The following is a 14,653-nucleotide window of genomic DNA, read 5'->3' as shown; positions in this document are numbered from 1 at the left end:
ATAGATAATCCTGTCAGTTTTCAGAATAAAAAACATTCCTAGCGAACATCTTTAAAAGCATGGCTAAAACAAATTATTTGTTGCAATAGAAAAGCAAAATGACCCATTATAGTGTGATTTATTTCAATCTCAAGTATATGGTGATTTATTTATAGAGGTTATACATAAATCTATGTTAACATTCGACATCCCCATAACACATTTCCGTTTCGAGTCCAATTTACTATTGGTCATTCTCGAGTATTGACTATTTTGGTTGGCCACATCCCATTCCATCAGAGTGCTTGACAGCTCATATCTGACATTCATCAACGTTTCTTCCTAGCTTCGAATTTATCTATAATTGTGCTTTTTCTATTGATGCTTTTCCAATACGCTGTTAGACAGCGATTTTTAGACGTCCATCTTAAAAGTTAGCTGACGTTCGCGTTAGCAAACGAGCTCCAGGGATGGCGGAGGTTCCCGGGACATCAAGTGAGACGATAACGGAGACTGTTCAAACCAGCACGCCGCCACCGCCTCAGCAGGTAAACCATGAAAGAATTCCTCGTGAAGACATCTAGTTTCTGGTGAATACGCATTACTCTGGCTAAACATACCAGTTGCTCAAAAAGGCCACTCTTGCACGTAACCTTAACGCATAAACGTTAAATGTACGGGACATTAAAATGGGCACATGGAAGAAGAGCACATTAATTCTTGTGCTTATTATTGAAGCATGCAACATTCCAAGTGTGTTCTCTCAGCATCTTATGTTGTTAGAATACAATGGGGCACAATCCGATGTACATGGCATTTTTATTTCATGACAATCCGTATTTTGCATTTTAGGTGGAGAATTGTGCAGCATTTAATCTACCTACCATTAGTGATTAGGCCTTACGCTCTGAGGCTCTGCAGTGTCAAGAATATTCAATATCTCATTTATTTTCTTGTTAGTTTGTAGTTTGTTCGGTGCAATAAAAATAAAAAATCAATGCATTTTCTGTAATGCTCACTGGGGTAGAGGTTGAGCTGGTGCCTGTTGTACATTCACACCTATAGATTTAATTGCATTTGAAGTGCTAGTGGGGTGGGGTTGTAGAAAAGTGGACTTCCTGCAGAAAATTCACACAAGCTTGGAAGAAGGTCAGTGTTTCCATTGTGAAAAATGTGACAGAATGCTGAGGAATTGCAGTTAGAAAGGGATGTTGTCACCTATCATTGATCCAAAGTTATTACTGTTGTCCACGTATTTTTTTTCTGGCATGTTTCCAGGAGGGACGCAGTCTGACAATCAAGCTAAGGAAGAGGAAAACCGAGAAAAAGGTGGAATGGTCCAGCGACACGGTTGACAATGAGCACCTGGGGAGGAGATCTTCAAAATGTGAGTAGCTCTTCCCTGTGCTTTGTTAGCTCTTATTTTTGCAACACTTATAAATACAGTTGCAGTCAATTAACATGTTAATTTCAAGGCTTTTGACACAAAGACAACTCATTCCAAATGTTGCTGACTTGAGGAGATAAACTGGCCTTGCTCTCTCAGTTTTACCAGATGACATGGCTCTGGTAAAAAAAAAAAATATAAAGTTCAATCCCGAAACCCTTTATTCATGCTGTAATTCTTTATTTTTGAAGTGAAATAAAAGGTAAGCCCTGTTGATATGTCAAAAATAATATTTTGCAAAATCTTCCGTGTTGTTCCGTTTTAACACCAGCGTACTATGGGGATGATTTTCTTTAGCACGGATAAGGAAGCTGGTGAGGGTTGATGGGAAGATGGACGGAAATAAATGCTGAAAGAAAACCTGTTGGAGGTTGGCTGAAAAAAATCCCTTTTCTCACTGCACTCACTCAGTGTTAAATGCTTGTGCGGAAAGACTACAGGCGCCCCGCCCTGGTGGCCAGTGAGCCCATTCGTGGAAGTGCTGACAATGCAGTCTACCAGACGTAAACAGGGAGACTTTGCCCCTGGTTTGGACGAAAAGTAGGCCGCAGGTGTATGTTTCATTGTTGCAAAAGAAATCCTGGCTTTGCTCATTTCAAGAAGAAGAAGGAGCAGACGTACAACACAAAATGGGGGCATCCTTTACTTTAATGGCTCGGAGGGAACTTGAGAATTTAATCTTGTTGCAGTTCCACTAAAACCACTTTGAGGTTCAGTGGATCTATGTATATGATTCGCTGTTCGGTACTTGCACATTCACCTATTTTGCAATTTTTTTCCCAATATTTTGTTTAATTTGTGAGAAGCCAATTCCTGTTTGTCATGGGAAACACATATTTAAAAAAATAAAGACAATTAAAAAAAAACACTTTTTGGGGTGTTAAAAAAAAATCAATGCATTTATAATGGCTGTCAATTATACACAGACTTTTGCTATTCACAGAGAAGGGTGGTGCTACAAAATATTAAAGTAGGAGAGGCTGAATACAGATGCACATCACATTTTCCGATTTTTATAAGCGCAACAGAAAACGAATGGAACGGATGGCTGAATTGTGCTCCACAGCAGGATTCCATCCCGAGATGCTATTTTTATCACAGGCTCCCTTTGGTTGATATTTATAACCAAACAAACGTCTGCAGGTGTATTGGCATCATTTCGGAGGCTCACCTAGATCAGCACTAATCCAGCGTGCTGTGTTTCAGGCTGCTGTATTTACGAGAAGCCACGGCAGTTCGGCGAGTCGTCCTCCGAAAGCGAGGGAGATGATGACGATGAAGGGTGTGGCAGCGCTCACTGTATCATGGGCCACGGACGGAGGGATCACGGACAGAGGGGGGGCGGGGGACCCACTGCGCCCCCGAAGTCTGGAAGGTCACATGCTCACTAGGTAGCCCTGTAGATGGGTGAGTGGCAGGGTATTGGGATGGAGGGGTGGGGGGTTCTTCATCACAGCACAGCCACGGGCCTACGGTCTACCGTTACGCTCCATCATAGTGACAAAAAGAGACAAACATGCTACCTTCCACATATGCTACCATCAAGCAAACAGAGTCCCGGATGAAAATGTTGCTTCTATAAAACAGAAACGCTCCCCATCTCGACAAGATGTGTTATCGAGATGACTCTTCTTTTACTTTACTTTGGTGTTGTTTTCAAAAAGACATGGTATAAATAAAAACCAAAAAAAAAACTAGCATCCATTACTCAATTTTCAGTTTATTCCATGTACACATCAAGATGCTCCATATTTAGTCTCTTCTTTGTCATAAAGTTGAAGATATGCCCTCAATAGGGGCACATTATACAAAATCAGGCCTGACAGCTAAAGCAGGTACGCCGTTTTGAGCAATTTTAAAGAAAGATATCAATTTTATATCGCCGTCTAGGTGTGATTCTCACCATCAATCAATCCAGTCATTTCGAGTTGCCATGTCATGTCCAGCCAATTTCCGGTCAGAGACTTCTTGCATGCTTCCAACAGGAGTCCCATTAAACATTCATTACGTTTTAATTTTAAATCGATTTGTTTTAACTCATTCACTACCAGCCAAGTAAAAAAAAATTTATCTTTGACGTATTTATCCGTCAATGGTAGTCAATGAGTTAAAAAAAAAAAAAATTCAAAAATAAAATATTGACTAAGAAAGTACAAAGATGGATTGATTGCGCTTTTCAGAAACATAACGGTGCTTTACATGGCAAATGGAAAATTTACTATACAAACAAAGGAACATTTTCAACTACCAAATCTTCTGAATACCAAATACTGTTTTGGTATGCAACATCTTAAGGAGTGTGCGTATTTATTTAATAATGACATAGTCTGAATTGATTGTAGATAAATGTGCAATGATTCAATGTGGAGCAGGAAAAGTGTTTAGTCATTCTCAATGACATGGTTTGCCGTCTAAAGAACATGAAACTCCTCCGCACATGATCTTGTACATTTCCATCAAAAATAACCTTTTTTTTTTTTTTTTTTTTTTTTTAAACTACAACGCTTTTTATTCGACAGGTATAGTCTTTGACAGAATTTTGATAGAGACGTGACCCCGCCTCACTTTTATTTTTCAAGTTCAAATTAAACAAAAAAAGCAACAACATTGTATCGTCAATGTCCAATGAAATACATGTACTATGTTTTTGTTCTCGGATAAAGTAATACAAAATACACAATGAAAAAATGTTTTCATGGGATTGCAATTATATTTATAGCTTACTCGTCACTTCATTTTTTTTTTTCTGATTGTGTGAGGTTTAAATGCCCTAGAGCAGGGGTGTCAAACTCATTTTTGTGGACGGGCCACATCGTAATTAGGGTTTATTCAGAGGGGCGTTATGACTGTGAACCCATATAAATGTATGATTACCTTACGTTATCACATAGGCACAAGAAATTGATGAAAAGCCAGTTTTGAAATCAGAAGCCAGTCAGTAATCATTTGCTCAACATTTTTTCAATTTATTTTAAAAGGGGAGGATTGGTATCAAATAAATGGTAATATCTCATATCGCAATGTTGTTAAAAGTGAAGAAAATGTGCTAGAAACAGGAAGTTGACGCACACAATTTGCCCTTTGCGGTCCACATGAAATTAGGTCACGGACCAGATCTGGCCCCCGGGCCTTGAGTTTGACACCTGTGAACTAGAGTGTTGATATTTTTTAAAAGCTAAAGGCGTTCATTTGCATGGGATTTTCCTTTCTTCGGACGGACAGTCCAATAAATGATGATATTTTGCATCGTTACTTAATTTTATTTTTAACTTTGCAGACTGCGATGTCAAAAGCGTGATTTACTGAACCCATTGCGTAATAATCACTCAAACATGAAGTTCTGCAGCATGTTGTTTAAAAAAAAAAAAAAAACACCTACATTCCAGAACTAAAAGGTGGTAGTGCTTTTGCTACTGTGTTGTGTTGAGATTGTGTAATTTTGGATTGTTGTCGGAGGTTTCTACGATGAGACATCTCATTGCTGTATGTCAAATAGGAGAAAACGAACACCAAAGGTGCATGAGTGTCAGCCCGAGTTTTTACTCGCATTTTTCGGCACTGAGAGATTTCACTTCACTGAACATCGCGTTCTGCCAAACACACACACTTATTTTATTTCAACATTTTCTGTATTATACGTACCTCCCCACATGCACAGAAATACAGTATGTATGGTACATTGGTCTTGTCCTGGTAATGCACATTTCTGTAAATACAATTAAGCGTAATGAGATCCAACTGAATGTGAATTAAAAGTTTTGAACTGTGTTTTCTATGTCGTGTTTTACTAAATGCCGGGTTGGTAAGTGCATAAAAGCATGAGGGCGGGTGGATTGGCAAATACCAACAAGTCAAAAAGACAAAAAAAAAAGTATTGACATCCATATCTTATGTCACATTTAATCTGCTACATTAACGTTCAAGAGCTGCTGTTTTTTTTTTTTTAATTACAATTAACTAATACTGAAGATGTCTGCACATTACAAAAACAAATTCTATCAAAGGTAGGCTATATTTTAAAGACAACAAATGAACTCCCTAAAGTGTGTTAGATACAAAAACTAAAATACATTTACAAAAATCAGTTTTAATGATCATTTATTGGCATTAAATTATTTAGCATATGTTGTTTTGACGATTGTCCCTAAATAATCAAAAATGTTTATAAATCTTAAGTAATCTTCTCTGGACACAAGCTCGTCTGAGATGGACTGACACAAAGTGGAAAAATATGCTGTGGTCTGACGAGTCCACATTTCAAATTATTTTTGGGAAATCATGCATATGGAGTTGTCTGGTGTGAAGTGGAAAAGAATCGTCCTGATTGTTCTAAGCGCGATTGTTCAAAAGCCAGCATCTGTGGTGGCATGGAGATGAAAAATCTGAAAGAATTCCAACTATAAAGCTTCAACAATTAGTGTCCTGAGTTCCCAAACGCTTTTAGGAAGACACATTTCTCTGATTTTGAATTTGTCATCACCTCCAAAAGTATCGAAACTGCAAGGTCAATCCCTTTGTTTTTGTTGCATCCTGAAGACTGAAGTTGTTTTAACACCATGAAATAAAATACAGATTTATGAACATCTTTTAATCTGAAATTAAAGTGTCTTCAGTATACAACAAAAATAATTTGTCCTTTTGGAGGGGACTGAATAATTAGGATAATATTTATAGTCGATTGGTTTTACATTATGCAAATGTGGTAATTGTTTTTCATACAAGCAGGGATTCTGCCATGCTTTGTGATCACCAAACAATTTATTTATATGGAGAGTACATTTGTATGACCTCTTTCAATTTATCTACACAATACTTGAAACTGCTCTTCATGGGATTCTTGGTTGTTTTGCAACACACATCTACCCATGATACACCTTTCCACAATTCAAACCTGTTCAGTGAATACTTTAGTATATTTTTGTATGACTTACAATTCAAAGTAGACATTCACCATCACAATGCGATGACTGTAGGTCACGATCGTGTGCTGCAGTTTGTAAAAATAAAGAAAATGCATCTTGTGAACTTGTTTTTAATGTTATTTAATTTAGCAAACAATTCATGCCAGAAAGGATGGATGGAATTTTGACGGTCATTGCAAAGGACAGTGATGGCTTCAATCAGAGTGGTGGTTGAGTACACTGACGAAATATCCCGTCTTAAGCATTGAGCGTCAGTCTTGGGTCACTTATTAAACAATGCACAATTAACTAATAAGTAGCTAAACTCGACCCTACTTTTTAAATACCAAAATCATAGCTACTTCACTCTTTTTGATATGAATGAACAGAACAATTGAGAAAAGTTGTTACTGTTAACCAGTTACAAGCATCAAAGTTAGGCTTAAGGGTGGTGACGAATCTTGCGTGGTGATGCAGTCACCCTTTTTACATATTCAACAACAGGTTAGGTGTCAGAACGCAGGTGTTAGTAGTAAAACAAAACGACATGGAACCTCTAACGTTGAATGCAGCAAAGGTGGTAGAATTTGATGTTGTTGGGTTTCGGCTAAGTTTAGTGGCTCACTTTGGTGCCCTTTGTGCATTTTATCAGTCACTCTCTTAATACCACCACATGGTCATTGCAAAAGTATACACAAATAAAAGTAGACACGAAACAGCAAAAAAACAAAAGCAAGTGTCCTACAAATCTTTGGCTGAAGGAGCATTTCAAGAACATTCAACAGTCCACCTTTCAATGTCAACATTCCGATGGCAGCACAAAACGTTCCGAAGAGAAGTGTTGAAAGTGACTATGTCATAAAACGTGTGCAAGTCGGTAATAAATGTGCAACACAGTTTTAAAGCCTAACGGCTTAAGAGGAGTGGTGCAGGCAAATCCGCTTTTCTTTCTGCTGTGATGGCCAACACTTTCATGATGACGTATGGTATTATCTAGATGTCACCACCTGTGGAGGACAGAACACTTAGTTAGTGTGGTTTTGGAGCCAACTGAGATTTAACCAAGACTGAACTACAGGGAACCATTATTTTTTTTTTTTTACACTTAACGACAATAGGTGGCGTCACGAAGAACTTTTTAAGAATCTTAACTGCCATTGACGACTAAAGACGTCAAGGATCCATTTTTTTTACTTGGCTCGTAATGAATGAGTTAATTAGTTTAAATCCTTTTTTTAAGGAATTTCACTCCTGGAAACTCAATGCAAATTTTTATTACAATGCATTTTTTTGTTGAGTGTTTAGATTACAGTAAACTCCAAATGGAGTGTCAAAAAACATTCACGAAAGAATATATGAAGTCACAAGCTTAGTGCAAGCGACACGGTGCATTCAGGGTGCGGTCATAATGCAGGAATTTGCATAGACGCCCAATTCTATCAGCACATTAATCGTTTTTTTCTTTCTGTTGTGATGTTTTTATGATTTTGGGATGCCAAAATCCCAATCAAATGTTCATAGATTGCCCTGACCTAGCAAGTTTAACTCTATGAAACCGCTCTCCATTATTGATAGGAAGGAAAATAAGAACTTTTTGCACTGTGGATGAGTACCTGGAGAACATACTGTACACTCCTGCCCTGCATCCAAGAATCAAAGGTTACAAAAATAGAAAGTGCAAATGTGGCGCATTCCATTACCCACTGTAACACGATTTTCTCCACAACATGAGCACATCTACCTTCACCCACACACATCATTTGCATGAAAAAAAAAAGACCTTCTCTCAAACAAACACGGCACTTTCTGCAGTTGAGAAAACACTGTGCTCTCGTTTTACACTACTATATATAGTTTATAGCCAATTGTTACGTGTGAGAAAAAAAAAAAGCGTTGTCAAATCACTATTAGCGCTTTCAACAGCTCTTTCCGTCACGACAAACATTCCAGGGCGTTTATTGGTGTGCTCTTAACATTTCCATGCCTGCAGTTATGCATGACAAGACTTGCTTGATTGAAAAAAAAATTGCCTGAAAACCTGTACACAGAAATGTCAGTCCTTATTTGTATTACTTAATTGATTTGTCATTGATATAAGAAATACAAGTTCTTCCATCTGCTATTTACACTGCTCTTTAACTCTTGGATCGGAGCCCAACCCTGTTTTTTATATTTTTGTGGAAAATGTATATTGGAGGTTTATCTGTTTTTTTTTTTTGTTATTGGGATTTGAAAAACAAAAATCTCCAGCGCATTTCAAACTATATGCAGATTTCCGTGGGGCCGACACAGTCCGCTCTATAGTTTTAGGTTGTCATATCACCACTGAACACTAGATGGCAGATATCACTTAGTTACGCTGGCGCCAGGTTTGACACTACTCCACAATGCAACGTTTGGCCTAACAATTTTTTTTGCTGGTTTGGAATGACGTACAAGACAAAAATAGTCCCTGAATAATATTAAAATTATGAGTGTGTAATTATTTTTTTTTAATTCAGAAAAAGAGTTAACGCACTTAACTTTGGCTTCTTGAATTGTATTGCTGTTCAGCGGTTTTGTGCCATTCTTGAAATGGTCATTTTTATGCACAAGGTGGGTGAATCACAGTATGTCGCTCTTTATTTATTTTATTTTCAAACCCCATGCTGTTGAAGGCTTGGTCTTTTATACAATCTTTGAGCATAACATATTAATATATTGTGATGTACATTGGTTCACTAAAAAAAAAAAAATAATAAATTAAAAAAAAAAGGCATGCACACATTTTGTCCTTATTTTGAATGACATATTTGTCATATAAGTGGTTACAAAGTATGTGGTGAGCTTCTACCATGTTTGTTAAAAATAAATAAATAAATAAATAAAATGCCTGTCTGATGGCTGCATGTGTTATTGGCTGATTATAAGTGGTCAAATGTTCATTGAAATTAGGATGAGTGATGTTAAAATGATATAAATAACACATATACTGTAGTTCAGTTCTATTTTTCATATACCTGAAATGGTTTTCAGACTTTTTACCAGCCAAAAATGTATTGATTTTTTTTTTTTAAACGACACAAACTCGATTACTTTGTGATTGGTTAGTCGAGGGTGCGAAGGTGGAACGTCAGGCTTTCGCTCACATGACACCCGACAAGGCTAAAATAATTCACTTTCGGACTTGCATAATATACACTAGAATGATCCTGGAGTGAATGATGTTGTTTGTTGTGATGTCTTATTTCGTAGATCCGATCAATAGCATCATTGATAGATCGTATAAATAAATTCTGACATAACAGTTGATCCGACGTTTTGCATGAAATGATTTTGATGCAGCTGATCATATCGGCGGGAAATGTAGTGACAAGCACACTTAATTTTGTGGCACATGACTTATTTGGCTGCAACTATCTGTGGTTTCTGACCAACATCGTTCTAAATTCCTCTGCAAACATATCACCAAGCATTTGGATATGTGAAGAACAATCCATCTTTTTGTCAGTGGTTGAAGTTACTTTCACACTTGATTTTCAATGGTTTCAAAAAACATTTTTTACTCAACCAGTGATAACCAAGCATATAGTAAACATAATTACAGCAAACTAGTGTGATTATTGTATTTTATTTCATGAGCAAAAACATAGTGCCGGGATTGAGTTGGAGTAGAGGTTCTGTATTTAATGTTCATTTATTGCATTTGTAATGAGGCCATATCAGTTTTGCCGCGAATTCATTTCAAATATCAAGAAAATGTCGAATATTTTTGTTTCACTTTAGCCAAAGCCTTTCTTAAACTATTACTTACCAAAAATCTTAGCTTGTCTTCATTTTGTCACTTGCACAAAGCATTTCTTTGTCTCCGTCAGTCACTTCCCTGCCCTCGTCCTCCACTTGTGTTTTTTCTTCTTCCAATCCAAGGAGCACACTTTTTTTCAGGCTGACGGAGATCACCAATGCTTGCACAATTCCATAGATAAAAGCAAACTCTGGGAGATGCTCCTGGATCAGCCAGAGGAGTCCAGCCATTCCAACCGTGGACACGAAAAACATGGCCATGCCGTGTAGCCAAAGCCTCAGTGGTCCCTGGATCCCCAAAACTTCCAAGATCAGCTTGACGGGAGGCGACACAATCCACAGGAACCCCACCACTAACAGGTCGAACAGATGGCGGAGGAAATTGAAGCAGATCTCGTAGTGCTCAGGAAACAATTCCACATTCCAGCTGTGCACAAAAAGGCGAAAGGGAGATGCTAGCTGGGAAAGTGGAGTCGGGGACGGAGGAGGTGTTCCATAGTCTGAAAAGTCCCCGTCAAGATCCCGATCACTACTCTTGATGTGACGTTTTTTTTGCTTGATTTCACTTGGCTGTGTTTTCCTTCCCCAGGGTAAGAAATATGTCGGAAGATATCGATTCCACCATCTTGGAACACGTTCAACAGTTATCTCCACTTTTTGTTTTCCTGCACATAGATCTTCTATTTCCATGGGTTGTATCTTCTCCTGGGCTTCCCAGAACTCATCGTCTCCTGCACTATTTAGGTCTTTTTGTCGCTCAAACCCTGAGACAATCTGCGTTTTGATCTCAACGTTATCCAATATAGTTTTGTCTGACGCTGCACCCCTACCCCAGGAACGCACCCACCCCCATGCTCTTCCTACCACAGCTGTCATGGTTCCTCTTGGAACTTTTTTTGCACCTCAATCAAACTGAAAAACAAAGGCCAACTTGTTTTGTCTAAAATTGTTTGAGTAGTTGTTGACAACCGGATCATCAAATTAACTGGCAATCATACAAAAGGAGAGTGCAGCTCTGTAAAATTACGATACGACCTTTTGTGGCTTGAAAGTCGACAAAATGCAATGTTCATCACGATTCTGGTCTTCATAGATTGACTCCACAACACTTGTTTCGGTTCGTCAAATGCGGAAGTAAATACAGACCAGTTTCGATGCGCTGTTTTGACGTTTTTGGCGTCATGTAGCCAGAATTCGGCAAGCTTATCCAACTTCTCCAGACTTTAGAGCCCTGCTTCGCTCCGTGTACCTGGAAATATAAAACAAGAAATGTTCAGTCTGGAAATTTTCCTTCCACGTAAGCAGCGCCGTGTAGCTAATGCTGCGGTTACGTGTCGGTAACGTTGGGGAATTTGGCAAGACTATTTTTGACGACTGATATAAAAAAAGACACCTTAGGTAAAAAATCGGCGACGGAATGCCGTCAGAAGTAAATATGCCTAGAAATTTTGTTAACCAATAACTTTTACTCAAAATAAAAGATCACCTTCATCGACGTTGGCTGGGTGTCGCTGCTAGCTTCGATGGTAGCTTGAATTGTCGAATCTCGAACCCAACCAATTGGTGCTTGCGGGGTGTCGTATCATTGGTTTGCCACTTTGTAATTCGGAAGAAAATTCCAATTCGGCCTGTAGCAGGTTGACGATTCTTGCCAGGGAATTGAAGGTAAGGCGCATCCCAAAAGGAGAACAAAAGAGGGCGGACTACCGGTTTTCTCCTTCAAAATAAAACTGTTAAACCTGTAAATAAGGTTGTGTTGTATTGCTACTGCAATGGTAAATTAAAACTAAACAAAGTAGTCGTATTACTTGTAGATTTGATCGCACAGAATCACGTGTACTTTAGCTCAGTAGTTACTTTCGAACTGTACCATGATAAAATGCACAACATTCAGTTCAGTGCAACTATGCTATGACCAGTGTTCACAACGTCAGTCGTTTTATACATTTTTTTGCAGTTACTGCAATTTAAAAAAAATAGAACAGATTTCCACTATGATTAAAGGACGCATTTAGCTGCACAAATCTTCACTTAAGTTTATTAGTTCTAGATGCACCCCAAAAAAATACTTCCAAAGGTTAATAAATTAAAAAAAAAAGTTTTTCACAGGGGCTAAATTGCAAAACAGTGTAGAACCACTGCCCTAACTAGTCAACCATGATTGGATTCATAAAGGCTTTCATCTTGGTTGGTTTAAATGCATACTGTAGTGCCCAAAACACAATTTTAAAAAAATGAAAAAAGGGATTTTGTTCAGATATTTGATGCACATTTTTATACCAAATGGTGCAGACTAATTTTGTTTTTAAGACAAAAAATGATTGAATCAAAGTTCAAAGAGCACACCAAATCAAGTCAGATTCAAATTTATTTGATCACAAAATGCATTCAACAACAGACAAGTCGGCAGCGTCAACAAAACCTCCCAAAATTTGCTTCAGCACCTGTAAAACACAGTTAAACATTTCAGCATCTTAATTTGGAATTACTGAATGAACAAAACATTTTCAAATTAAATGGATGAGTGCCTCACAATCATCTGAGTTTAATACAGCTCCAGTATTGTTCAACATTAAATACTTAGATTAAAGAAAAACTTTAAAATGGTCTGAGTGTCTCAGTGCGCTGCGAGTAAACTTCAGCTTTAAATCAGTAGAACCGAATCATGAATCATCATCGACAAAACAGACCACTTATACACATTTAGGGTTTGTCCATTATTCAAAGCCTGCACAAAAATAAATCTTAACACTGGATGGATGCACAAAATATAATTTGTAACCCAATTGTACTTATGACTGAAAAGATGAAAGTATCCCGTCCACTTTGAGTCAGGAGCAGCAAGACGAAATGTCATCATCACAATCATGTGATAAAATTCCACAGAAAATGTCATGACACCATTTTGGAAATTAGTAGCCTCTCATACGTCTGAATCATCACTCAATCATTTAGAGTAGAAACATTTCCCAGCAACATACCTTGAGAGGAACCTGCCATATAGCAGTCATTTGGACACCTGAAGAACAAAAAGACTTAAAAACATGTTTCACTTAAATATCTGTTCAGAGTAGAATGCATGCATGCTCAGTGCACTGTGAAATATCTTCATTTGGAAACTCAGAGACTCTAGTCTCGTAAATCATCACTGCAGCAACAGGGTAATTCAAAACTTGTGGAAAAGGTTACCAATACTCACCATAGAGGCAGCCAATCTGGACTTTGCCAATCTCTGCAATCAAATGCAAAGCAGTGTGGGTACATTGGGCAGAAGCACAAAAGCATGCGCCCGTTTTAAATAGGTCATCTCATATTACTCAATTGTGAGAGTTCCTTGACATTTACAGCGCTCACTAGCAAGCTCGCTTTTCCTACAGCACGTTGCAGATTTTAAATTTGTGCACTCTTTCAAAGAATCAATGTTTTTTTTAGTGAGTGCCTCTTGAGATTTTATTTACATTTCTTTTCATATTGTGATTATACTGCCATCCATTGATATTATTGATCAGACCTAATTAAATGTTCATTTTTGTAGGCTAATGAGTGCATTTACTCAATATTAAATGGGCAAATCTTTTGTGGCCCTGCTGCCCGGCATACCCATAATGCTGGTTTTGGCAACATCAACTGCAGGCCTTTTAACACCTGAACAAGAAAAAGGAAGAGTTAAAAAAATGTTACAGCTATGCAAATTCTGCAGTGTAAAATACATGCATTTTCAGTGCACTGTAAAAGAGCTTCATTGTATAAATCAGAGACTCTAGTCTAGTGAATCATCATTACGGAAATTTAATGAATGTTACTCAAGGACTATCAGCCAAAACCCACCATTACTCATTGTATGAGTACTGGAAAGCCAACGTTATTGTAGAGCATTACATCCAGCAGAGTAAGCCTGAAAGAAAGGCAGAATTTGCATTTTTATAGCTGAGAAAAAGAATAAATGTAATGTCAAATAGACAAAAATCAAACATGCACGTAACAAATGAAGGCGATTATCGACACACGCAGTATGCAATATTTTCACTCACTTTTCTCACCCATCCCCGATCTGGGTTTCTTGGTCTTCATTAGACAAGTCGATAGCCATCAGCAAATCTTCGTGAATACTAGCTGAAAACGAATAAAAGACATTTAAAAAAAAAAAAAAAAAAAAAAAAAAAAAACCCGCTACATTACCCTAACGCGCTAGACCACGTGCTTCTTATTACAGTTAGCGCAACATGCGGTAAACCTAACTTTGATATTTCTTTTCTAATGCAAGATTTGCTAATATATACTTTATTACCGTTCATCGTAGCTCTTTGGAGACCACACTACTTTCGTGACAAATGCAGCAAAACTGGTTCTTCGTGGTAGATGTAAACGATTCTGCATCCGGAAGAAAAGAGGCTGAACGGATGGCTTTTGAGGCTTTATAATGCGGGGTCCTTCACATTTTGAGATGGGTAGTGACAGTAGTGCCTGACAGGAAGTCATGTTTAAAAAATAATTTTTTAAAAAGTTGGCACATTTAAAGCGTAGGGAGAAAAAATGCATGACT

The 14,653-nt window shown here is 37.8% G+C and overlaps 2 protein-coding genes, 1 long non-coding RNA gene and 1 other non-coding gene across 5 annotated transcripts; 1 reads left to right on the top strand and 3 right to left on the bottom strand.

The window, feature by feature from the left end:
- The first annotated feature begins 235 nt into the window (after window positions 1-235).
- Window positions 236-5,194, top strand: ppp1r11 (protein phosphatase 1, regulatory (inhibitor) subunit 11). Its single transcript, XM_088278545.1, has 3 exons — window positions 236-527; window positions 1,258-1,366; window positions 2,633-5,194. The coding sequence occupies exons 1-3, from the start codon at window positions 450-452 to the stop codon at window positions 2,815-2,817; spliced, it is 372 nt and encodes a 123-aa protein (XP_088134671.1). The 5' UTR covers window positions 236-449; the 3' UTR covers window positions 2,818-5,194.
- Window positions 5,195-6,944: 1,750 nt separating this feature from the next.
- c16h6orf47 (chromosome 16 C6orf47 homolog) lies at window positions 6,945-11,832 on the bottom strand. Of its 2 annotated transcripts, none has more exons than XM_088319065.1 (3): window positions 11,597-11,832; window positions 10,121-11,359; window positions 6,945-7,334 (listed from the first exon to the last, which is right to left on the bottom strand). In XM_088319065.1, the coding sequence occupies exon 2, from the start codon at window positions 10,984-10,986 to the stop codon at window positions 10,129-10,131; it is 858 nt and encodes a 285-aa protein (XP_088175191.1). In that variant the 5' UTR covers window positions 10,987-11,359; window positions 11,597-11,832; the 3' UTR covers window positions 6,945-7,334; window positions 10,121-10,128. The 2 variants fall into 2 exon arrangements, with proteins under 2 accessions (XP_088175191.1, XP_088175192.1); XM_088319066.1 differs by having other exon boundaries at window positions 11,504-11,607.
- Window positions 11,833-12,460: 628 nt separating this feature from the next.
- Window positions 12,461-14,515, bottom strand: LOC148321175 (uncharacterized). Its single transcript, XR_015846991.1, has 6 exons — window positions 14,399-14,515; window positions 14,142-14,223; window positions 13,939-14,005; window positions 13,310-13,755; window positions 13,092-13,129; window positions 12,461-12,554 (listed from the first exon to the last, which is right to left on the bottom strand). It is a non-coding gene; the product is annotated as an uncharacterized LOC148321175 (long non-coding RNA).
- On the bottom strand, window positions 13,195-13,263 carry LOC148321176 (small nucleolar RNA SNORD52). Its single transcript, XR_015839510.1, has one exon. It is a non-coding gene; the product is annotated as a small nucleolar RNA SNORD52 (small nucleolar RNA).
- Window positions 14,516-14,653: the final 138 nt, after the last annotated feature.

This window comes from Idiotropiscis lumnitzeri, chromosome 16, assembly GCF_059441095.1.
Source record: "Idiotropiscis lumnitzeri isolate Australia: NSW breed Sydney's pygmy pipehorse chromosome 16, RoL_Ilum_1.0, whole genome shotgun sequence".
NCBI classification, from domain to species: Eukaryota; Metazoa; Chordata; class Actinopteri; order Syngnathiformes; family Syngnathidae; genus Idiotropiscis; species Idiotropiscis lumnitzeri.
Note: the sequence above shows the minus strand (reverse complement) of the source record. Positions and strands in the feature narration are given on the sequence as shown.

Coding starts and splice junctions, on each gene's coding strand:
- ppp1r11 (XM_088278545.1), top strand. CDS start 450: ATGGCGGAGGTTCCCGGGACATCAAGTGAGACGATAACGGAGACTGTT. Junction 528..1,257: donor CGCCGCCACCGCCTCAGCAG/GTAAACCATGAA, acceptor GCATGTTTCCAG/GAGGGACGCAGTCTGACAAT. Junction 1,367..2,632: donor GGGGAGGAGATCTTCAAAAT/GTGAGTAGCTCT, acceptor GCTGTGTTTCAG/GCTGCTGTATTTACGAGAAG.
- c16h6orf47 (XM_088319065.1), bottom strand. CDS start 10,986: ATGACAGCTGTGGTAGGAAGAGCATGGGGGTGGGTGCGTTCCTGGGGT.